The following is a 23,918-nucleotide window of genomic DNA, read 5'->3' as shown; positions in this document are numbered from 1 at the left end:
AAATGTCCTTGTTTTTTAAAGAAAAGCAAATGTTTTTTCCATTAAAATAGCATCAAATAGATCAGAAATACAGTGTAGACTATGTTAATGTTGTAAATTACTATTGTAGCTGGAAACAAACGTCTCACAAGTCGTCAACTGGCAGCTTCATTAAATAGTACCCACCAAACACCAGTCTCAAAGTCAAGCGTAAAGAGGCGACTCCAGGATGCTGGCCTTCTAGGCAGAGTTGCAAAGAAAAAGCCATATCTCAGACTGGCCAATAAAAATAAAATAATGGCAAAAGAACACAGACACTGGAGGAACACTGCCTAGAAGGCCAGCATCCAGGAGTCTCCTCTTCACTCTTGACGTTGAGACTGGTGTTTTGCTGGTATTATTTAATGAAGCTGTCAGTTGAGGACTTGTGAGGCATCTGTTTCTCAAACTAGACAGTCTAATGTATTTGTCCTCTTGCTCAGTTGTGCACCGGGGCCTCCCACTCCTCTTTCTTTTCTGGTTAGAGCCAGTTTGCGCTGTTCTGTGAAAGAAGTAGTACACGTTGTACGAAATCTTCAGTTTCTTTGCAATTTTTTGCATGGAATAGCCTTCATTTCTCAGAACAAGAATAGACTGACGAGTTTCAGAAGAAAGTTCTTTGTTTCTGGCCATTTTGAGGCTGTAATCGTACCCACAAATGCCAATTCTCCAGATATTCAACTCGTCTAAAGAAGGCCAGTTGTATCGCTTCTTTAATCAGAACAACAGTTTTCAGCTATGCTAACATAATTGCAAAAGGGTTTTCTAATGGTTGCTGATAATGGGCCTCTGTACACCTATGTAGATATTCCATTAAAAATCAACCGTTACCAGTTACAATAGTCATTTACAACATTAACAATGTCAACACTGTATTTCTGATCAATTTTATGTTATTTTAATGGACAAAACATTTGCTTTTCTTTCAAAATCAAGGACATTTCTAAGTGACCCCAAACTTTTGAACGGTAGTGTATATATATATATATATATATATATATATATATATATATATATATATATATATATATAGATATACACATCTTTTTTCCTGTATTATTTTCCTCTAACCCTCCCAACCCTCCCCTAATTGGAGTAAACTATTGAAAGACAACCCTTAGGCTACTACTTCCAGCTTATACATACTATATACATTTTACAGGAAACAATCTATTTTACAATAGTTATATTTTGTTTGTTTTTAGTTCTATTCTTCCTCTACCCTCAACCATCTATTTCTAATGTTTGACATTTGACATATATTTTTAACTATTCTGTTTCACAAAAGTTCTGAAACTATATAGGAAGGAATGATTGACAAAGGCATTCAAAAAGGGCCCATGTCTTTTGAATGAAATGACAGTCACCAGTGACAACTGTACTGTTTGTGACTTGTGGCTCTTTATCAATGCAATGACACATTTTAAAAAAAAAATGGCTTTGTTGTCATTTCCTAGAGGTTAACCAGCTTATCTATGTAGCTCGTGCCCTCTCCTCATCCCTCATTTCCTCTCCACAGAAGAGGAAAACTGTTCTCTTTCTGTCCGTATCAGACCCTTTTTTATGAAGGCTAATTTTAGTTTACATTTGACCCTCCTCCAAATCTTATATCTGGCTCCATGCCTCCATGCCTCCATGCCTCCATGCCTCCATGCCTGATACCATTTCACTCCTCCCAAATCCCTCCTTTTTAACAGTAACTGTTTCCCTTTAAAAAAATATTGTTCTGGACTAATGAAAAGGCTGTCTATTGTCTCTTTGGTTGATTATGGGGTTTCAAGAAGTTGTGTTTAATGGAAATGCCTGTGCTGTAACAGTTATGATTAGTGTCCTATCATATATGTTTCATGAAGTCCAGTTTTCAGTTGTCTTTGCAGGTCCATAAGGATGAAGGATCACTTTCAAAAGGCCTTATGTGAAAGAAATTATGAAAATACTGCCGTACCAACAAATCCTATTTATTTACTTTAGTTTATTTCATGTTACACTAGCAGTTTTAGCCCGAGAGGGAATATGCAGTCCATCACACGTATTCAATGCCATTTTTAAAAATAGTTTGTTCCCATGGCAGTTTCAGAAGCCCACTCTCTCTAATGTGTTCCAGATGCTCTCCAGATGTGCTTTCCAGCTCACAGACTTCCCGGGCAGTGCCAGAAGCATGTCGCCAATGCCGAGACGGGGGAAACAGATCTATAGGGCTCACTCAAGAGAAGCCAAAGGCCTAAAATGGTAACAACAAATACTGATATCTCATCAAATATCCGACAGTAAATCTCTCCTTGTTTGTCTTCCTTCATCCTCTGTTTTTGTTCATTTGTGATGAGTCAACTTGTTTTCAGGTTTCAGTATGCTGGTATGCTGCTTTCAGTATGCTAAGTTAATGTTCTGGTGTGACTGACGCAACCACTTTTATCCAGCTGAAAAAGTATAATACCGACATGCTTCACTGGCGGATCACTTCATTTCAGTGTGTTTGTATTTTCAAGGTTTTAATTAGTTTCACTTGACCCTTTATATGACTCATTTAACATTTACATCACAAGTGTGACCTCCTGGCACCTATTCTTAAAGACACATCCAAAAAAAGAGAAAAGGGTTCATTTATACAGAATTAACTTATATAGTTTTGTTTTTGTGGCCTGAAAGCCAACTACAATGCAGCACTGAATTCACAACAGTAGTACAAAGGTGCCTCCCAATGGATGCATGCAGCATTGCAGAATAGTTGCTGAGTCACTGGAGTATTTTGGACAGGTATTATTTTATATTTTATAAAAGAGACATAAAATAGTTACTCTTATATACAATGTTTACACAAAAGATACAAGTAGTTTGTTAAGTCGACTCATGTTCCGCAAACACAGTGCTTCAAAATATTGCAAACACTTGTGCTTCAAAACATGCTCATAAAAATAAGAGATATGCTTTTACAGGAAAATAATCACTGAGAAACGTGGCCCACATTCAATGTATAAAACCAGTCCTCTGTATTTTCGGTTGGTGTTGTTCTTTCAATGAAATATACAATATCATCAATATAAAATAAAACATATTTTCTATCCAAAGGCCGGGATTCAATGCAAGGCATTGAGTGTGCCGTGTTAAAACACTATAACATACTTTTAAAAGTGATTTAGGCTTGGTCCAACGTGTGCAGTGTTTACCATGTAAATATTGGGTGAAAGTCCTTTAAAAGACACATTATCAGTTGTATTGTGCACTGCGTTGTAACCCACCTTGAATTGAATCCCGGCTACAAAATATTTTGGTCGATCTCTACAAAGCATTTTGGCCCCCTGCCAATTTTGGTCCCTTGCCAATCAAGTCCAGAATGCCCTCAAACAAAATGGAAGACTACAATCTATGTCTGTATTCACTCGTTATCGCAAAAGTATCGCGGAAGGTCCGTGTTAAAATGTAAAGGTATATTTCGGGATTTTGGCAATGAAGCCCTTTATCTATTTCCCCAGAGTCAGATGTACTCAATGTTAGAGGTAGTTTTGTGAGCCAGTGCTAACTAGAGTTAGGCCAATGGCTGGAAGTCTATGGTATCTACTAGCATGCTAGTAGATACTTCCAGTCATTGCACTAACGCTAGTTAGTAATTGCACTAATGCTAGTTAGAAAATTCTTTCAAACTGCACATAGAGACATAAAATAAGAGCGTCTGCTAAATGACTTAAATGTAAATGTAAATGTAAAAATGGTATCCACGGGTTCATCTGACGCCGGGGAAGTAGATAAAAGACTTCATTGCCAAAATCCCAAAGTATCCCTTTAAAGGTAATTGCCGATGCAGCGTTTACCTTAAATGCAAACGTTGGAACATTGCCTTTACATTTTTAATCGAGCTATAAAGCGGATCTTCCGTGATACTTCAGAGATACGGATTGATTCCAGCCCTTAATGTGGCCTCAGCTGGTTTGTCTGCAGAGGAAGCAGACATGCATCCTTTCTTTCTTCTCTTGCACTCCAACGCCAGGAACATTTGAATTTCACTTCAAGTTTGTGTTCAAGGGAATGACATTACAGAGCCTGACTTAGATGTACCGCCCGGTCATGGTGTCAGTTGGGATTAATGTTTAGTCCTAAGACCATGTACCTCCTCCTGCACAGGGGAAACATTGTGATAATATTCAGTTAAGTCAAAAGCTTGTGTTTATGCTCCAAACATTGTATGTTCAAAACAAGTCATGCTAACCTCTTCCTATTACAATAACAGGGGAGATTAGCATGTCATGGGGGTATGCTATTTGTGCGATATTTGTGCAATATTTATGTGCTATTTAACAGTCTGCACTTTAACCTCATAGTCATAGTATCATTTCAAATTCAAAGTGCTGGAGTACAGAGCCAAAAGAACAAAAAATGTGTCACTGTCCCAATACTTTTGGAGCTCACTGTAAATATTCCACGTACCTGCAGCGCCACACGTTTGTTTCTCTCGTCTCTCAGTTCCTCTTTCAGTTCCTGTATGTCTCGTCTACAAGGAGAGAACAGAAAATATATCAAACGATGCACTAAGAGGTCAAAGAAGAGTTTGAAAAGGATGGAATGGTTTACATTTTTGGCAGGAGAGATGTAGCCTGGCTAACCCATACTGAATTGTTTCAACAATGGTGAGCCCAGCATTCAGTCTGGTTTAACCAGGCTAGGAGAGGTCTGACTGGAAGTGTGCAGAGACTTTTTCCTGTGTTTCCAGTTTTGCATTTTGCCTTCAGCACCTTCACTAATCGTTTTTTGGGTGTGCTGTAGATTCTACCTATTATCAAAATTGTTGAAAATAGCTTGGTGGAACAATTGAACAAACGGGTTAATGTCCCAGATTCCTCAAATTTTCCCCCTGGTTATCTAGAAGTCTGAATAAATGGGTAATACTACTTACTCATGTCTGTTTTGCAGCAGCTCCAGAACCATCTTCAGCTCCCTGACCTCAGCGTGTAGGCTGTCCAGACAAGGCTTCTCCTCCTGGGTTGCCCTGGCCTCCACTACAGCCTTGGGAAGTGCTAGCCTGGAAGGTACTGGATTCTTAGTAGAATGCTCAGGCTTGGATGGTGGTGAATGACTTTCTGAAATCTGCAATGTATAGGCAAGGTATCTCTCAGTTTGATTGTCAAGGGTTGACAGGTCCAGAATTCAAGCCCTTTAAAATCTATTCAATCTCAGTAAGCCTATTTAAAGTCAGTTGTTACTTTGTGGCTAATTGATACTTTGAGAGAGATACATTGCCGTTATGTTAATTTTGTGTTCTATGTACTTGCCAGCAAGGCCTAACATGATGATAGAGTATTCATGTATATGGAATCAAAGTCAATTTTGCAAACCTCCAGCAGTTTAGGCAATTTTTCTGCTTCTGTCTGGTCCCTGCCACTCAGAGCCTAGGGTTAGAACAACAACAATGACCTTAATGACGATTTCTTTTTAAGAGTCATTCCTCACATCATGGCCTCACTAACCCTTCATGGCATGCAACTTGTCAAGCCACTTATGAACAGGCCATCTCTCTCTCTGGGCGGGTGAGTTCAGACTTAGTGGGCCAGATGGGCCACGTCATACGAGCGAATAGTCCTCAGGGAAACTCTGGAGGAATGTAATCTAACAGGGGCCACTATTCTCCACTGATATGCCCCTATGACTGTGATGACAATGATTCCTCTAGGCAGATATGTACTTGTGGCGTGACATTAGAAAATGACATCGGACTAACCAGGGAATGTATCATCATCTCTATGCTAACCTGGGGTTGTGGGTTCATAATGTCACAACATGATGAGTATTGGGCCACACTGCCCCCCCTGTGGTTTCAGAGTGGATGTGGAGTATAGTGTGCACCTTTGGGCAGATAGGGACTGGTAGCGTCATGACAATAGACAAATCAGGGATTGTATCATCATTGCTATGATATCCTAAGGGTTGGGGGGGTCTACTGTCATGCGTCATGTGATTAAGCCACATTGTCTCCCTGTGATTTCAGAGGAAACATAACTGTGTGTGGTGTCCATGTTAGGACACACATACCACAATGGCACTAACTCAAAGTAACTCTGACAGATTCCATGGATGTGTGACTGTTCTAACATGCGATCTGTCCTAAATCAAATCAAATACCATTCTTTTGTTTGCATACACATATTTAGTAAATGTCATTGTGGGTGTAACGAAATGCTTCTGTTCCTAGTATGTCATAATATGTACACTGTACAGAGGTGCATTCTGTACCATAATAATGTTAATAATAATACAATATGGAATATTGTCGCCATACCTGTGGACTGGTGACGAGGGCTGATGGGGGTCGTCTCTGTGGGGGTTTGGCTCTGTTGGCTGTGGGGTGACTCAGTTTCTCAGGGGACACCTCCACTCCGTCAAACTGGTCTGAGTTGCTGTCCTCTGAACATTTTGGTGAAAGAGGAAGGAGATCGCCATTGGCTCTAATGGGGGAAAATAGGCATTTCTTTCAGAGAAATTAAACTTTCATTATTTCAGGCCTACGCTGGTTGATTCATAAGGATAACTAGACCCAAAAATCTATGATGTAACGAAAGAAAACTGAAACATATGCTTCATTTTCTACAGTTGAGATTTTCTTTTGATGAAAATTGTTGTGGTTCAGTGTGGAAAAAGTGGCATCCTGTTTCCTGTTGCATGTTTTAAGAGGCAGGTGGTGATGTACTGCATATTGAAACCTCAGTGAGTTAATGTTTAGCCAAGCATTAAGACTTCCCCTTTCAACGTCCACACCCTCACTAGAACAAAAAGATAGCTTTTAATAAAATATACAAACTTGTTTGACCTGATATAATCCAAAGTGAATTTGACAAATAAGCAAAATGCTTTTAGCCAAGGCCACACTATCATTGCATTGCCTCCAACATTTGACAGTTACTTGGAAAGAACAGTCCGAATGGCTTTTTCTTCTTTGTTTTCCCAGTCGTGTTTGTGTGTGTGTATGTGTGCGTGTGCGTGTGCGTGTGCGTGTGTGTGTGTGTGTGTGTGTGTGTGTGCGTGTGTGCGTGCGTGCGTGCGTGCGTGCGTGCGTGTGTGTTTGTTCAGGAAACAGGAAATGGGCTGCTCTCGTCTGTTTAGGCCCACACTGACTCATCCGAGAGTTTCCAGTGAACCGCTCAAGGTTTGGGAATCCTGGCAATTCAGCATTAAGACATGAAGTCTATGTGCTATAGTAACCTAGGCACCAACCAAAACTCGCCTCCACACTCTCCTTCCCTGCCAGTTTAAATAGAATCAACCGTTCCTGTCTTGACAGAGAGCTTTTGCTTTTCTTATTAGTGGCTTTTGCAATTATATAACTACTAAGTCTTCCATATGAGTGCCCTATTTGTACATTCTGATCAGTAACAAAGTATGAAAGCAATCCTTCATTTACAAGTCTGAACTATTTACCTTCATACTTGATACTATGGAGTGATATTAGTGTCAACATTGGATTAAGCTTGCATTCATGTTGGCACTACTATACCTCCATACTCTACCTAAATGTCGACAGTGAACAGACGACTCCGGGATGCTGGCCTTCTAGGCAGAGTTCCCCTGTCCAGTGTCTGTGTTCTTTCGTCCATCTTAATCTTTTCTTTTTATTGGCCAGTCTGAGATATGGCTTTCTCTTTGCAACTCTGCCTAGAAGGCCAGCCTGTTCACTGATCAATTTTATGTTATTTTAATGGACAAAAAAAGGTTTTTCTTTCAAAAACAATGACATTTATAAGTGACACCAAACTTAAAAACAGTAGTGGATATTCTAGAATCACTCACTTGCTACTACCAAACTTCAGAGGCTTGTCCTTCACTGGAGGTGGTTGTGCAGGTCTACTTGGAGCAGGGAGCTTGACTTTGGTTGGGGGATTGCTTCTCAGGTCTTTACTCTCTGGTTTCTCATCTGTGCGCACATGTGCACATTTAAGCATTGCTAGTAAGCAAACTGTACTCCTATGTACTTATTAACAACACACACACCTTGGTACAATTGTAAAGCCTCATCTCCTCTGTATTTTAAAGTATAATTTAATACAACATCTGGTTAAATGAGACTACAGACACAGTAAAACTGTACTTTAATTGAATGGTATCAACATACTGTATATTACCTTTTGCTTTTGCAGGGCTGCTCTTCTCCATCGCTGAACCCTCTGCCTTGACTAGAAGACCATAAAAGCACAAAATGCACACCATATTATACCCGGCCACAGCTATCTATCTTGCTACTGGTGTGTTGTTCTCTTCGCTACGACAACGGTGAGTGTACATCAGCATCAAGACGCAGACCTCCAGGATTAATAATTCTCTGCAAAAAATGTACTTAGCATAATTTCATTAAAATGCAAATGAATATTCATGTAGCGCAGAAACTTTGTTAATTTTCTTCCATTTGAGTTTGATTCAATTACAACCAGTATAGTGGCATGCGAAGCCAAGATTCTGTATGTCATAGGAGCAGGCTAGTTCACAGCTGTGTCCAATAGAATCCTACAGAATCCAACATACATTTACATTACATTTAAGTCATTTAGCAGACGCTCTTATCCAGAGCGACTTACAAATTGGTGCGTTCACCTTAAGACATCCAGTGGAACAGCCACTTTACAATAGTGCATCTAAATCTTTTAAGGGGGGGGGGGGTGGGATGAGAAGGATTACTTTATCCTATCCTAGGTATTCCTGAAAGAGGTGGGTACTGTACTGTACTGTATACTGTAGTTACTGTTCCCAACAATCTCCCTTGAGAAGGCCTTGGCTTGGAGGGTGGAACTAACTTATCACAAAGGAGATCCCTCAAGTGTAAACAGCTAGGTATCATGGACTTATGGGAGTGTCTTTTGACAAAGCACAATATTCTGCCTTTCAATTACCATTTACAGTTAACCAAGCAATTATAGTGTTTAATAAAAAAAATATTTAAAAAAGATCAACTAGAGTGCAATTAAGGTAACTGACCACAATACAGCCAAGTCAATAACAACATGAATCTGCATGATAGCTTTTAGCACATCTCTCAAGATACAGAGGAAGAACATGATGAGTGTCATGCTGACATGTAAAGACAATAAACCACCAAAAGAGACCGGTGATGATGAATTCCACAGACTGACCAATAGTAAATGAATGGGAATAGAGCCTACCTTCTCAGTTCAAAGCACATGTAAAACTCCCTGACCAAGCCCTTCCACCAATGTGAAGCACTAGAGTTGTTGCAGAGTTGGCTGCTTGGGCCGCTTGTGAAAAGCCACTGTGACAGACAGAGCTCTCTACGGTCCCCCACCCCCTGGCTTCCTCCAAGGCATTTCAGCCAGGTCATGTGACCAACTGTATTACATTCCCCTCTCCATCATGGTGTATGACTTCCTGTGACATAACTGCAACCCCCCAGTGACACTAGACGCCAATGGGGTAGTAGGAGCGATGGGGTGGGGTGGAGGGATTCAAGTGCAGTTTTGAGTTGGGATGATATTATCTCCAAATGACTGTCAGGCCTTTTACTGTTTGAACTCAAACAGCAAGATATGCACGTTTGTTATTGTTCAGCAAGAGCCAGTGCCTCAAAACATCAATCAAAGGGGTCTTGTAGCAATAACAAACTTTTTTGAGTATTTGTGCACAGATTTAATTATTAAAAATACATTATGTGATTGAAATATTGCATCTTAATGTTGTGTACTCTTTGTATTCAATTAGAAAGGCGTTATTTATTTAAAGCTGGGACGAAACATCCAGCAGCCTAACAGCTAACTAACAGTTGGCGTCTTAAACACAAGTTGTACCGTCAGCAGAAGTGTGTGTTTGAAGCAAGATCTGGTACACTTAGATAAAACCTGCATGTGAACCACATCCTGCTATGTGTGCTACTGACAGTCTCAAGATTGGACTCCCACATCCTCCTGTTCTAGGTAAAAACATGTGTTACATGCTGTCTATCCCTCCCCACTGGGAACAAACTGGTTGAATCAACGTTGTTTGAATGTAATTTGTCAGCGTATTGTGACATGGAATCTACATGGAAACGACATTGGATTTGAAAGAAGTAATCCACGTCAACTCTAGTTTTGAGGGTTTACAACCACAGGAATTATATCATCACCAAATTTCAACATCAAATATGTCGCATTTGTATCTTTAAAACAATGTCAGATCATTAGACTAGGCAGCACCTCCTGTTGGATAACTTATTTATAGCCTCCCTGTGGTCTCCCATCCAGGGTTTCAACCAAGCCCTGCTTACAGTACCAGCCAAAGGTTTGAACACTCCTAATCATTCAAAGGTTTTTCTTTAGTTCAACTATTTTCCACATTGTAGAATAATAGTGAAGACATCAAAACTATGAAATAACACATATGGAGTCATGTAGTAACCAAAAATATATATATTTTAGATTTTTGCCTTGATGACAGCTTTGCACACTCTTGGCATTCTTTCAACCAGCATGGGATACAGTTAAGTATGGGAGGAGAACAAATTGAAGAAGTGGCAGAAACCAAACTATTGGGAGTGCAGCTAGACAACTGCTTATCATGGTCGTCTCAAATAACTAATCTATGTCAAATAATTATTAAAACAGCATGCATAATCAGAAGGATAGCTAAATATTTACCAGGGAAAATTCTTCAGCAAATAACACAGGCATTGGTTGAGAGTCAAGTGAACTATTGTTCAGTGGTCTGGGGAAATGCATCATCTAGTGAAGTTAGGAGGCTGCAGAATGCACAGAATAAAGCAGCAAGGATTGTTTTAAGGCGGAGATATGGTTCTTCTGTTGCAGTCATGCGCAATGTTCTTGGTTGGTCATCAATCGACAAGATAATTGAAAAAAACATGCTTATCTTATTTTATAATATACATAATTTAAAACGGCCAAGTTCTATTCACAGTGGTATTCAGTTGGTAAGAGACAGACATTCCGTAAATACTAGGAATAGATTGTCCACCATCTATGCGTTATCCAGACAGAAAAAAGAAATGGGCAAAAGAACATTTCGATTTAGAGCAATAAAGAAATGGAATAAATTAACTGAGCAAACTAGAAACGTTTCAATATATAAGTTTAAACATTATTTAAAAACAATTTAAATATAGTATATAGAAATGTTGTGGGACTATAGTAGAGGAAGAATCAATATTTTTTAATATATTTTTTTACATTATTAGATTGAGTATTTATTGGGTCATTATGCTAGTGTATTATGTATGTTTGTAATAGTGTGTTATATGTGAAAGTGTGTTTGTATTATAAATTGTATTTTAATGTTAAGGACTCTTGGAAGATTAGTCCAAATGGGGACTAAAAGAGATCCTAATAAAATAAAATAAAATCATGAGGAATGATTTTCCAACCGTCTTAAAGGAGTTCCCACATATGTTGGTTGCTTTTCCTTCACTCTGCGGTCCAACTCATCCCAAACCATCTCAATTGGGTTGAGGTCGGATGATTGTGGAGGCCAGGTCATCTGATACAGCACTCCATCAGTATCCTTCTTGGTCAAATAGCCCTTACACAGCCTGGAGGTGTGTTTTGGGTCATTGTCCTGTTGAAAAACAAATTAATGTCCCACTAAGCGCAAACCAGATGGGATGGCTTATTGCTGCAGAATGCTGTGGTAGCCATGCTGATAAAGTGCCTTGAATTCTAAATAAATCACAGACAGTGTCACCGGCAAAGCACCCCCACACCATCACACCTCCTCCTCCATGCTTCACGGTGGGAACCACACATGCGGAGATCATCCATTCACTTACTCTGCATCTCACAAAGACACGGCGGTTGGAACCAAAAATCGCAAATTTGAACTCATCAGACCAAAGAACAGATTTCCATCGGTCTAATGTCCATTGCTCGTGTTTCTTGGCCCAAACAAGTCTCTTCTTCTTACTGGTGTCCTTTAGTAGTGGTTTCTTTGCAGCAATTCGACCATGAAGGCCTGATTCACGCATTATCCTCTGAACAGTTGATGTTGAGATGTGTTTGTTACTTGAACTCTGTGAAGCATTTATTTGGGCTGCAATCTGAGGCTGGTATCTCTAATGAACTTATCCTATGTAGCAGAGGCGACTCTGGGTCTTTCTTTCCTGTGGCGTTCCTCATGAGAGCCAGTTTCATCATAGCGCTTGATGGTAGAAATGTTCAAATTTCTTGACGTTTTCCATATTGACTGACCTTCATGTCTTAAAGTAATGATGGACCGTCATTTCTTTTTGCTTATTTGTGCTGTACTTGCCATAATATGGACTTGGTCTTTTACCTATGGCTATCTTCTGTATTTCACCCCTACCTTGTCACAACACTACTGACGCATTAATAAGGAAAGAAAATCCACAAATGTACTTTTAACAAGACACACCTGTTCATTGAAATGCATTCCATGTGACTACTTCATGAAGCTAGTTGAGACAACGCCAAGAGTGTGCAAAGCTGTCATCAAAGAAAAGTGTGGCTACTTTGAAGAATCTCAAATATAAAATATATTTTGATTTGTTTAACGCTTTTTTCGTTACTACATGATTCCATATGTGTTCATAGTTTTGATGTCTTCACTATTATTCTAAAATGCAGTGGTGGAAAAAGTACTACGGTAAAAGGTACCTTAATAGAAAAGTAAAAGTGAAAGTCACCTAGTAAAATACTACTTGAGTAAAAGTCTAAAAGTATTTGGTTTAAAATATACGTAAGTATCAAAAATAAATTGAATTTCTGAAATATATTTATGTATCAAAAGTAAAAGTATAAATCATTTCAAATTCCATATACTAAGGAAAGCAGACGGCATCGTTTTCTTTCTTTTTTCCTCCAACACTCAGACCTAATTTACAAATGAAGCATTTGTGTTTAGTGAGTCCGCCAGATCAGAGGCAGTAAGAATTACCAGGGATGTTCTCTTGATAAGTGTGTGAATTGGACCACTTTCCTGTCAAAATGTAACAAGTACTTTTCAGTGTCAGGGAAAATGTATGGAGTAAAAAGTACATCATTTTCTTTAGGAATGTAGTGGTAAAAGTAGCCAACAAACTACTTAAGTAGGACTTTAAAGTATTTTTACTTAAGTACTGTACACTACTGTTACAATGTAGAAAATAGTAAAAAAAATAAATAAAGAAAAACCCTGGAATGAGTTGGTGTGTCCAACATTTTGACTGGTACTGTAGCTATGTAATTCATCACTGACTATTACCAATGTGCTATCGTGAGAACGATGGTCGAGTGTTCTCCACTTAGAAAATAAATAGATTCGCTGTTGCTATCAAAGTCATTCCAAAGGGTAGGTTTAAAACCTGTTAGGGAAGCTGCGAATTTTCGCAGCTTTTTGTTAAAAATCGCGCAACATTTCAGCGCCCTGCTATTCATGCCAGGAATATAGTATATGCATATGATTAGTATGTGTGGATAGAAAACACTCAGACGTTTCTAAAACTGGTTAAATCACGGCTGTGACTATAACAGAACGTGCGTTTCATCGAAAAGTGCAGGAAAATCTGATCACTGAAAATGGAAATAAATATCCATGCACCACTTCCCGGAATTATTAAAGGTGAACCGGATTAAATGAGGCCGAGGTTGCAGTACCTACAGCTTCCACACGATGTCTAGAGTCTTGTCATTTGCTTCGGCTTTGTTCCTTGGTCAAACCGACACAAGGGAACCGATTCCCTCCGGTCTCCGACCGGATGTTTTGGTTGAGATTTCTCCTGACATTATTTCCAGACGGACACCTATAGAATTTACATCGCCTCCTGATGAATTTTATCGCTTATTAACGTGTACTAATACCTAAAGTTGCATTACAAAAGTATTTCGAAGTGTTTTGTGAAAGTTTATCGTCAACTTTTTTAATTTAAAAAAATGACGTTACGTTATAAAACGCTATTTTTGTCCGTTGTTCACACAGTATTCATAGATCGATATCTAGGCTATATATGGACCGATTTAATCGAAAAAAATACCCAAAATGATGTTTATGGGACATCTAGGAGTGCCAAGAAAGAAGCTCGTCAAAGGTAATGAATGTTTTATATTTTATTTCTGCGTTTTGAGTAGCCCCCGGCTATCGCAAAATCTGTCGTTAGGTGACGTTGCTGTATTCTGGGGGATACATGCTATCAGATAATAGCTTCTCATGCTTTTGCCGAAAAGAATTTTACAAATCTGACTTGGTGGATAGATAGTTTGAGTTTTATCAACCACTATAGGTGGCGCTCTTGAACATTTCCGCTGATTGATGTTCCCACCACGGGACCACGGCCCTAACAAGTTTTAACAGAGCAAATGAAATGTGACCATACTTTACCACTCATTTAACATCAATGATGCTATTTATGCCTATAGCATTTGCAAAGTCATCAACAGCTCTTGTTGCTTATGGTTTCAAGCTCTAGTTGATTTCAAATGTAATGTAGAATTGAATTGTGTTTCGTTGTCAACGCAACCAAATATTAACATTTGAAGGAGAGTTTTTGCTTTGCTTCCATCTGTGACTTAATTCCAGTTTGTCTGATATGTTGGATTCACGACTCCATCTCAACCAAAAATCTAAGTTAAAAAGAATAGGATTAAATCAAATCAATCTTCATTTAGTGCGTTAAAATTTTTATTCTATTTTATTTAGTCCTATGTTTAAATGTAGATGTTTGGTTGAGATAGAGACGTGAATATAACATATCAATTATTAATTTGTAGACAAACTGGAATTAAAGTCAGAAGTCAGTGGCACAGATGGAACTATCCAGGAGTTGACAACCAAACACAATATCATTTTTGAAATATATAATAAATGAACTTGTCGACAAGTTAACAAATTATATGTTGGATTCACATCTCCAATTCAAAAATAAAAGTTAAAGAATGGGATTAAGCCAGTGGCTCAGATGGAACTATCCAAGAGGTAGATGCATCTCTTTTAAATGTTCATGTTTGGTTGCGTTTGGCTACACATTTCTTCTTATGTAATCATATGTTCAAGATTGCATGCATAAGTTGTCGCAGGTCTGTGGAGAGCTTCACAATCGCTATAATCATCTGTTCAGAGTCTTGAACGCCATTGAAAACGTATTATCCACATTGAAATGATGTGGTGTGGCCAGTGGGTCTATTCCTTCGTTGAACAACATGCAGTCATCGAAATGTTGACACTAAATATACCACATATTAAAATGCTAGAACTCCAGGTCAACTTGAAACATTTGAACAGCTTTTAAACTTCAACAATGAACAATCATTTATGCTACCCAACTTCGTTGTATGATGCATAGCTATAGATAATTGAGAGGCAATAAAAAACTAGTATCTGAAATAGGGACGATTGGGAGCTTCCATTAATATCACACAAACCACATTTTAGATTGTCAAAGTATCTAACCTGTTACCGGTTACATCCATGAATTTAATATAGGTGTGGTTGTGTGAATTTGACGCCAAAATAGCTGAGTATTCTGGGGCTTTCCTGCGTTATATTGATCTTTAGGGGGGAGGTTTCACTTACATAAGATTTGTCTATGTAGTCTGGACTGAAGAAATGTGAGTGTGTCTGTGGTCTGGTTTGCTAATAAAAACCTCAGTGTGGTTCAGTTACAGACAGCCGACAGACGGGCAGAGTGGATGTTAGCACAAGGCCAATATGAATCATCATCCTATATTCAAGTGTTGATGTCATAACGTTTTTGGAGAGAATCATATGATGGTCTCCGTGAAGTAGCCAAGATCCTGATGTGGTTTCAGTCTTTGCAGGATTTCCTGTAGGTCTTCATGGGTGTTAAGGTTCTGGATGTTTTGGTTGAGTAGAGAGGAGGTGAGGTGTCTCCCTGTGCCATTGTCACTCAATTTTAAAAGCTACTGTAAGTTGACCGTTAGGGTCACCATACTCCCTTAACCTGAGTACAGTATTACATGTTTTGTAACATGCCTATGTTAATGTCTGTTTTCCATCTACAAGAACAGTATCTGTAAAATACAAAGACCTTGATTTGGAATTATTCAGGAAGCCATTTGGACCACACAAAATCATCTCATATTCGGCTGCTAAAACAACAACCTCACACACCCTAAAACATGAACACCGTGCCAGACTGAACACCGTGCCAGACTGAACACCAACAGTAGCAACCGTAGCCATTTCATTGTGTGAGAATTCTCTAATTCAGCTCCCATTAGCATCTCTAAATCATATTGGTGTTCATATTGGTGTGTCACAGATTGGTGTCACCATAGAATTAGGAATTCAAATACTAATACACTAATACTAATTATAATAGTAATTTATTGTGAGCTCTATGGGTGTCACAGTATGTTTTGTTGCACCAGCTATTCTGTTAAACCTCAAAAGCTCCATCGTCAGCATCTAAATCACAAGACATTCTGTACTGTCATATTGGTATCATGGATTAACTGGTGTAACCGTATATCCTATTGCACTGGACTCTTTGTTAAAACAGGAAATTGCTGTCTTTACCTGAGCGTCTTTCCGTGCCACGGCGCGCAGGTGGTTGGCTGATGCTCCCAGACTGGAGGAAAAGGGACGGAAAACACAACAGGTTGGCTCAGTCTCTCTTTACTGCCTATTTGCAGTAACACACACCCACTGATTAGAGCACCCAGTGATGCGAGCGGCCATTCGTATTGTCTTGTATTGTTTTATATATATTTTTTATATATATATATATATCTATATATATATAAAATGAATACAATTAAAATTAAACTAACACACTCTTTCCACAGGCAGAAATGTTTGTCAGTGACTCCTAAACTGCGGATGTTGAAGAGATCTTTGAGTCAGAAACCTTTATAAGTTAGTTATATAAGAAAGACCTGACTGGAAATGTTTTTTTTATTTTTATGTCAGTCAACTGTAGACGAAGGGCTTTGTTTTTATTGACCTGTTGCGGTCTAATAAATAGCTCATGTTCATTACTGGTTGGTGTCATAGCTGCTTAGGTCAGTGTAATGTAATGGCTAAAACCACCTGGAATGTGTGGGGGGGAATTCCCATTCACAGGGCTACAGCAAGACTATTGCTGAGAACGTTTCCCTCACTCACTTGGAGACCATCTGTCGTCGGTATCACCATGACAAAGTTGTCGGGGAAAAAACCTCTGCGTCCGTTCATCTCTCCCTCCCACCAGCCCTCGTCCTCTGTTTCCTTCAGAAGGAGACATTGTGTAAAGAGCAACTCAAAAAAGTACACATAGTTCAAAAAAACGACAATGTCCATGAGGACCATGGTCATTGCCCACAGTGGACACTAATATTTGATCTTCAAAGTTATCATAAACCTTATAAACCTTCCACTTATAATTTGGCAGTGTGGAAAAAAAGTACTCAATTATCATACTTGAGTAAAAGTAAAGATTCCTTAATAGAAAATTTCTCAAGTAAAAGTAAAGGTCACCCAGGAAAATACTACTTGAGTAAAAGTCTAAAAGTATATGGTTTTGAATATACTTAAGTACAGTGGTGGAAAAAGTATTCAAAGGTAAAAAGTAAAAGTTAATGCTAAACATCAAAGTCCTTATTTTTTGCAAACCAGACGGCACGATTCTCTCTTTGATATATACAGTACAAGTCAAAGGTTTGGACACACCTACTCATTCAGGGGTTTTTCTTTATTTATTTACAGTTTTCTTCATTGTAGAATAATAGTGAAGACATCAAAACTATGAAATAACACATATGGAATCATTTTGGAACCAAAAAAAGTGTAATGATGGACTGACGTTTCTCTTTGCTTATTTGAGCTGTTCTTTTCATAATATGGGGGCTTTTTTCTGTATACCACCCCTACCTTGTCACAACACAACTGATTGGCTCAAACGTATTAAGAAGGAAAGATATTCCACAAATGAACTTTTAACAAGGCATTAATTGAAATTAATTCCAGGTGACTACCTCATGAAGCTGGTTGAGAGCATGCCAAGAGTGTGCTAAGCTGTTATCAAGGCAGAGGGTGGCTACTTTGAAGAATCTCAAATACAAAATATATTTTAATTTGTTTAACACCTTTTTGGTTACTACATGATTCAATATGTGTTATTTCATAGTTTTAATGTCCTCACTATTATTCTACAATGTAGAAAATAGTAAAAAAAATAAAGAAAACCCCTTGAATGAGTAGGTGTGACAATACATTATTTTGATACTGTACATGCGTGAATTGGGCGACATTATTGTCCTACTATGAACATTTGAAATGTAACAAGTACTTTTGGGTGTCGGGGAAAATGTATGGTAGTAAAAAGTACATATTTTCTTTAAAAATGTATTGGAGTAAAGTTGTCAAAAATATATAAAGTAAAGTACAGATACCCCAAAAAACGACTTAAGTAATACTTTAAAGTATTTTTACTTAATGTAGTTACTTTACACCACTGTAATTTGGAATATAATTTATACCATCAGATTTTTGGATGTTTTCCCCACTTATGTAATTGTGCATATTTTCACGGAATTGCTCACAAGTCACTTAACAGGTTTGTCTGGTTGAAGAGGAGAAAAAATATTTATGAAATTGTATAACCATGTTTATACTAGTCCAAAACTGGAGCAGAATATCCTTGATTTTGGTCCCAAAAGGCATAAAGTCATGAAGGTACAGTATATTGCATTTGGTGAACATGGATGACAGCATTCGTACAAACCTTGGTGATGATTGTAACAATGTCTCCCTTCTTTAGATTTAACTCATCCTCGGTCAAGGCTGGATAGTCAAACATGACTTGACAACATTCCTTCACTGAGTAGACATAAAAGAGAAGGGAGTGTTATATAGACAACCTAAGCAATGCATTGGTTGTAAGATCATGTTGAACAGACGCTGACAGTCATTTATCACAATACCTCATCATGACCAGGGGTAGGAAAAGTACCCAATTGTCATACTCAAGTAAAAGTTAGTCACCTAGTAAAATATTACTTGAGTAAAAGTCTAAAAGTATTTGGTTCTAAATATACTTAAGTATCGAAAGTAAAAGTACAATTATATATAATTTCAAATTCCTTAATTAAAGCAAACTAGATGGCACCGTTGTCTTGTTTTTAAAATGTGAAGATAGCAAGGGGTACACTCCAAAATACATAATTTACAAACAATGCATTTGTGTTTAGTGAGTCTGACAGATCAGAGGCAGTAGGGATGACCACTTGTTCTCTTGATAAGTGCGTGATTTGGACCATTTTCCTGTCCTGCTAAGCACTCAACATGTAATGAGTACTTTTGGGTGTCAGGGAAAATGTATGGAGTAAAAAGTACATTCTTTTCTTTAGGAATGTAGTAAAGTAAAAGTAAAAATTGTCAAAAATATAAATAGTAAATTAAAGATACCCCCAAAAACTACTTAAGTAGTACTTTAAAGTATTTTGACTGAAATATGAGATTAACCTGTTTAGCCTGTTTGAACCATTGACTTTTTTCCACATGAAACTGTGACATCAGGCCAGGGTGAACGTCAAAGTTTCTGTGGGCCAACACCCACATAGCCTATTAGGTAAACTGTGGGAATTACTGGCATTCACACGCAAATGATGTGGCTGTCTATTATTTGTGGACACCTGCCTAAGTGGTAGTTTGGTCCAAAAATAGAACACTTGTCACAAGCAGAGGTCTCACTGTTGTTGTAGTACATCAGAACATGTCTATATTCAGCAGAGACATTGCTTTGCAGTTTCATTCAATGTATCAAAAAGTCTCTCCCACAAGGAGGATGAATTTGATGAGGGGTACAAGGATGGACCTTTTATTTTACAATTTAAAATGTATTTCAAAATGCAGTCCACTCATTTATACGACATACATAAAGTAGGAATAAGAACTATAAAAACGTACCATTTTTTGTTTTGTTCCTAACACTCGTCCTCTGAGGTAGCTTTGTCTTAACAAAAAAAACAAATGTATTAAATTCATCAATGGCATCTCACACCTACGTTTTCAGGAGAAAAACATCCCATGTGTATTGTATTTTGATTTATCTTGCATTCCATACCTCTTTACTAAACATTGTATCTGAGAGTTTGGGTCTGGTTTTGCTCTCGTTATGCTTGACATCTGAAAAAGATTGAGAAGGAAGTTCAATAAGGGTATATTGATTCAAGTCCACTCTCAGAACATGTACAGTAACTCCGCAGTGCAAAAAAAAAAAAAGCCATTTGAAAATCCCACCTTTTGGAGAGACAAATATCTCTTTGGTGAAGTTTGATGGAAACGCTCCCACTTTACCACTTTTCATTCCCATCCACCATCCATCTTCAATCTATCAGGTGTTAGAAGAGAGAGAAGAAAAAAGAAGAGAAACAGAAATATAAGAATAGCACCGTGTAACAGAGAATGTTTCACCAATCATCCACATGCATAGGAATTCTCAAAACAGGTTTGGTCAGCATAGCGTTTACAGATGTAGGATCTTAATTTGATCGCCCGGTTGCAGGAGAACATTTCCAGGTGTGTGTTTGAGGTTTGAGGTTAAAAAGGTGTCTGAAGTTTGTAATTTGTTGTGAAATATCCATGAATTATAATCCACATCAGTGGAGAGGCTATATGAGGGGAGGACGGCTCATAATAATGTCTGGAACGGTGAAACCATTACCACGAGCCCATGCTCCCCAATTAAGGTGCCACCAACCTCCTGTGATCCACATAATAACTATAATTTCCTGTTACTGCTGCAGGATTATTTTCCTGCTGTAGCAAACTGGCTCAAATGAAGAGCCTACATCTGTACACACCTCAGAGTAAAGTTGTTATGTATGCGAGAAACGTGATTTCTTCTGGATAATCTTGGGGAAATATCACAATGAATATGCATTGCTGGAAGTGTCTGTGCGACTATTTGTTTTTCTGAGCTTTTGGAGGGGTGACATTTTAGTATCATATCTAGCTAGGCAAACAAGATAAATGATTTGTGGTTGTTTCCTCATGCTCATGAATTTGCCATTAGATATATGATACAAAGAAAGTAAATATGATATGCCACTCCTATTATGAAGCAAAAACATAAACATATCCTTCTAAAGAGAGCAGCTAATGTTCTCTCCAACAAACCTACAACTCATTTACACTGACACTATAGAGCAGGGGTCTCAGAATAATTTGGGTCTAGGGCCTCGTTAAATTGTCTTGTGGGATATTTGTTGGAGATTCCTCCTCTAGTATGTTTGCAAGTGTTTTCCCATCCATCGATAGTCTAGCGTCAGTAATGATAAAAGCAGCACTTTACCTCTCTGAGGATCTCAATGGTCTCCCCGACAACCAGCTCCAGCTCGTCCTCATTCAAGGGACTGTAGGCAAAGGCCACCTCACACTTCCTTGTTTGTTTAATCATCCTTGCTGCTTGAACAAAGCATTGTACCAGCCACAAGATTAGTCAAAACTGTTCTTATTTTTCTAAAGTAATAGTTCAAACTAATGATGAATAGAAATTCAGTAGAGAAATGTAGAAGTCAACAAATACAGAAGTCTCAACATGATCACTTATAGACTCCAGACTCAGAGCATGACTAGAAGAATTGAAGCTTCGTCGTGTTGTAACTAATTGAATCCCTCAAAGGGACTGTGCCTTAACAGTAGACTCTGTGTGGTTTTTAATCGGTTCCTTCTTTGTACATTATAATTAAGCTTGGTGCTAGCAGGCGAGGCTGTATATCTGCACAAGGCTTTTAATTACTTGTTTGAGCCTGTCGTGCTGACAAAGTGTGTGTGTATCTCGATGGGCACAAACCAAAACACTTCCACATTTCAGCACAAAACAGGGTTTGTGTTTGATAGACTGGGAAACATATCTGGATCCAGTTTAAGCTACAGATCCAAGTTATGGGAAACACAATAAACAGAGTGACATGGTAGTGGAGGTTTAAAGCCATTGGAGAGTGACACATACATTTCCGTAGGCTTCTTGGTTCCCTCTTGCTGTCACCGATCAAATACACTGGCACCTCCTGTGTGGGAAATAAAAGATACAGACACATACAATGAAAAAGCTAACGAGTCAAGTAATACAGTATGCAACGGGTAGTTCATGAAAATGCACAAAGAGTAGGCTGATCAGAGATGTGGTCGAACCGATTTCAAATCAGTCAAGGAAGGAAGTAAACTGAAATGATGGAATTTCAGTTCCTTGACAGAATATCATTTCATCTGACTTCCTTTGTTGACTGAATTGAGATGGTATTAATCCTAATCCTGGGACTGAAGGCATGAAGGCAAACTCTTGATTGACATACCGTACCTTGACGAAGTTAGAGGGGAAGATGCCCCTCTTGCCCCTCAGTTCCCCCTCCAGCCAGCCCTCCTCGCTGGCATTGGAGACACTCGTCACCACGTCTCCCACCTGCACCGTCATCTCATCTCCCATTGTGCCCTCAAAGGCTATCAGCACCAGCACCTCTGAGACACACAAATAGGGGAGGAGGGGGAATAGAATATGATGTTGCAAGTTTCATTCTCTTTTCAAACAGACCTAACAACATTGCTTGAGGAACTGCAGTTAATTAGAGTCATTTAACAAATAATGTGTCCCAACATCTAGAAGGTTAACACCATAGTCTGGTAACTCAAACACATGGGGAGGGGGAGAGAGATTACGTGGACCCTTTTCACACTATTGTGCTGATCCAACCCGTACTGTGCTGGATATTGCTTTTCACATTGTCCTCTCTAGCATGGTTTTGGAAACTATATAAACCGCTTGTTTGACTCAGCTTGGCTGCATAGTGTGAGAAGGGTAATGGTATTGCGAGATTATTTGGACTCATTAGACAGGTAATGTGCCCCAACATCTAGAACGGCAATGCTTGTTTCAACAGGCTATGTGGTATGTCCCATGCAAGGCTGGAGGAGAGTAGTAGAGTTGCAATGGACAACAATGTGATATCAAGATTATTGTGCTTGGAACATACAGCAAATCATAGGCAAGAAAAGCGTTTGTTTTTTTCTGACTAAAGGCCTTTGTAAACCAAATCAGACTCCTGTAGCATATTTGTGTTTGAACAACATGTACAAGTATGTAAACCAAGGTTACAGTACAGGACTGGGGCAGCAAAATGGATATCAAACATTACAGTTTGGAATTTGCCCTGGGATAGTGAAAAGATTTCTGTTCAAGTAGTTTTTATTACCACACACACCCATTGCCTACACACCCATTATCCACTGCTAGTACTAAGTGCTAACCTGTTTACCTGGCTTTAGGCATTTATGTCAATGTTAGCTATGAAGCAACCCTGCAACACCAAATGCAAAAGTATAGTGGATACCCAGAGACCTACTACCCCTTTGTTTTCTGGATAATAAAGAAGAAAGATCATTATCTCTGTTGTCTGTTTAATGACAAAGAGGGTGTATAATCTAGACACACGAACAGGCTCTGGTATACTAAAATCACCTCCACCTGCAACTATTATTTGGGAATACAAAATGACCATACATTTTCTAAACTATAGTTCTTGTCAATTGCCCTGAACATAACTGATTGATTGACAGACATTGTAAACATTCCCCAAAACCCATCTAGACCCTGCTGAATGGACCACAAAGTTACAATGTACTTACCCATGACTTCTTAGAAAGCTTTACTCTCTCTTCTAGACGTTTATGTAAATCCTCTTCAGAGGACAGACAGACACTTCATGCTACAGAAGGAGAACTGAAAGAAAGTATTGCCCAAGAAGCAAAGCTATATATGGCTAGCCAGGGCACTCCTTCCCTCTAGTCATTCATTAACATCTACTTCGGCTAGTCATGACAAGCCACCAGCCAGGAGGACGACGGGTCAGAGAGAGCAAGCGAGAGAGTAAGAGAAGGAGAGAGCAGGTGGGACAGGTTTCTATTTGGAGAGAGACAGCTATTTTCAGCTGTAAAAGTAACTGTCATACATCGTATCGGAAAGAAACAAGACAGTCACAATATGTCAATGTGACGTA

General features: G+C 38.7%; 1 protein-coding gene across 2 annotated transcripts; it reads right to left on the bottom strand.

The window, feature by feature from the left end:
* Positions 1-2,760: 2,760 nt before the first annotated feature.
* On the bottom strand, positions 2,761-23,655 carry sh3d21 (SH3 domain containing 21). Of its 2 annotated transcripts, XM_029679971.2 has the most exons (17): positions 23,548-23,654; positions 22,226-22,383; positions 21,878-21,935; positions 21,218-21,327; positions 20,164-20,254; positions 19,988-20,049; positions 19,831-19,876; positions 18,647-18,741; positions 17,050-17,151; positions 16,462-16,513; positions 8,121-8,171; positions 7,789-7,912; positions 6,284-6,449; positions 5,343-5,396; positions 4,904-5,094; positions 4,438-4,501; positions 2,761-4,126 (listed from the first exon to the last, which is right to left on the bottom strand). In XM_029679971.2, exons 1-17 carry the CDS (start codon positions 23,549-23,551, stop codon positions 4,094-4,096), a joined length of 1,461 nt encoding a protein of 486 aa, XP_029535831.2. In that variant the 5' UTR covers positions 23,552-23,654; the 3' UTR covers positions 2,761-4,093. The 2 variants fall into 2 exon arrangements, with proteins under 2 accessions (XP_029535831.2, XP_029535832.2); XM_029679972.2 differs by lacking the exon at positions 5,343-5,396 and having other exon boundaries at positions 23,548-23,655.
* Positions 23,656-23,918: the final 263 nt, after the last annotated feature.

This window comes from Oncorhynchus nerka, linkage group LG14 (assembly GCF_034236695.1).
Source record: "Oncorhynchus nerka isolate Pitt River linkage group LG14, Oner_Uvic_2.0, whole genome shotgun sequence".
Lineage (NCBI taxonomy): Eukaryota > Metazoa > Chordata > Actinopteri > Salmoniformes > Salmonidae > Oncorhynchus > Oncorhynchus nerka.
This window is presented reverse-complemented; position numbering and strand designations above follow the sequence as displayed.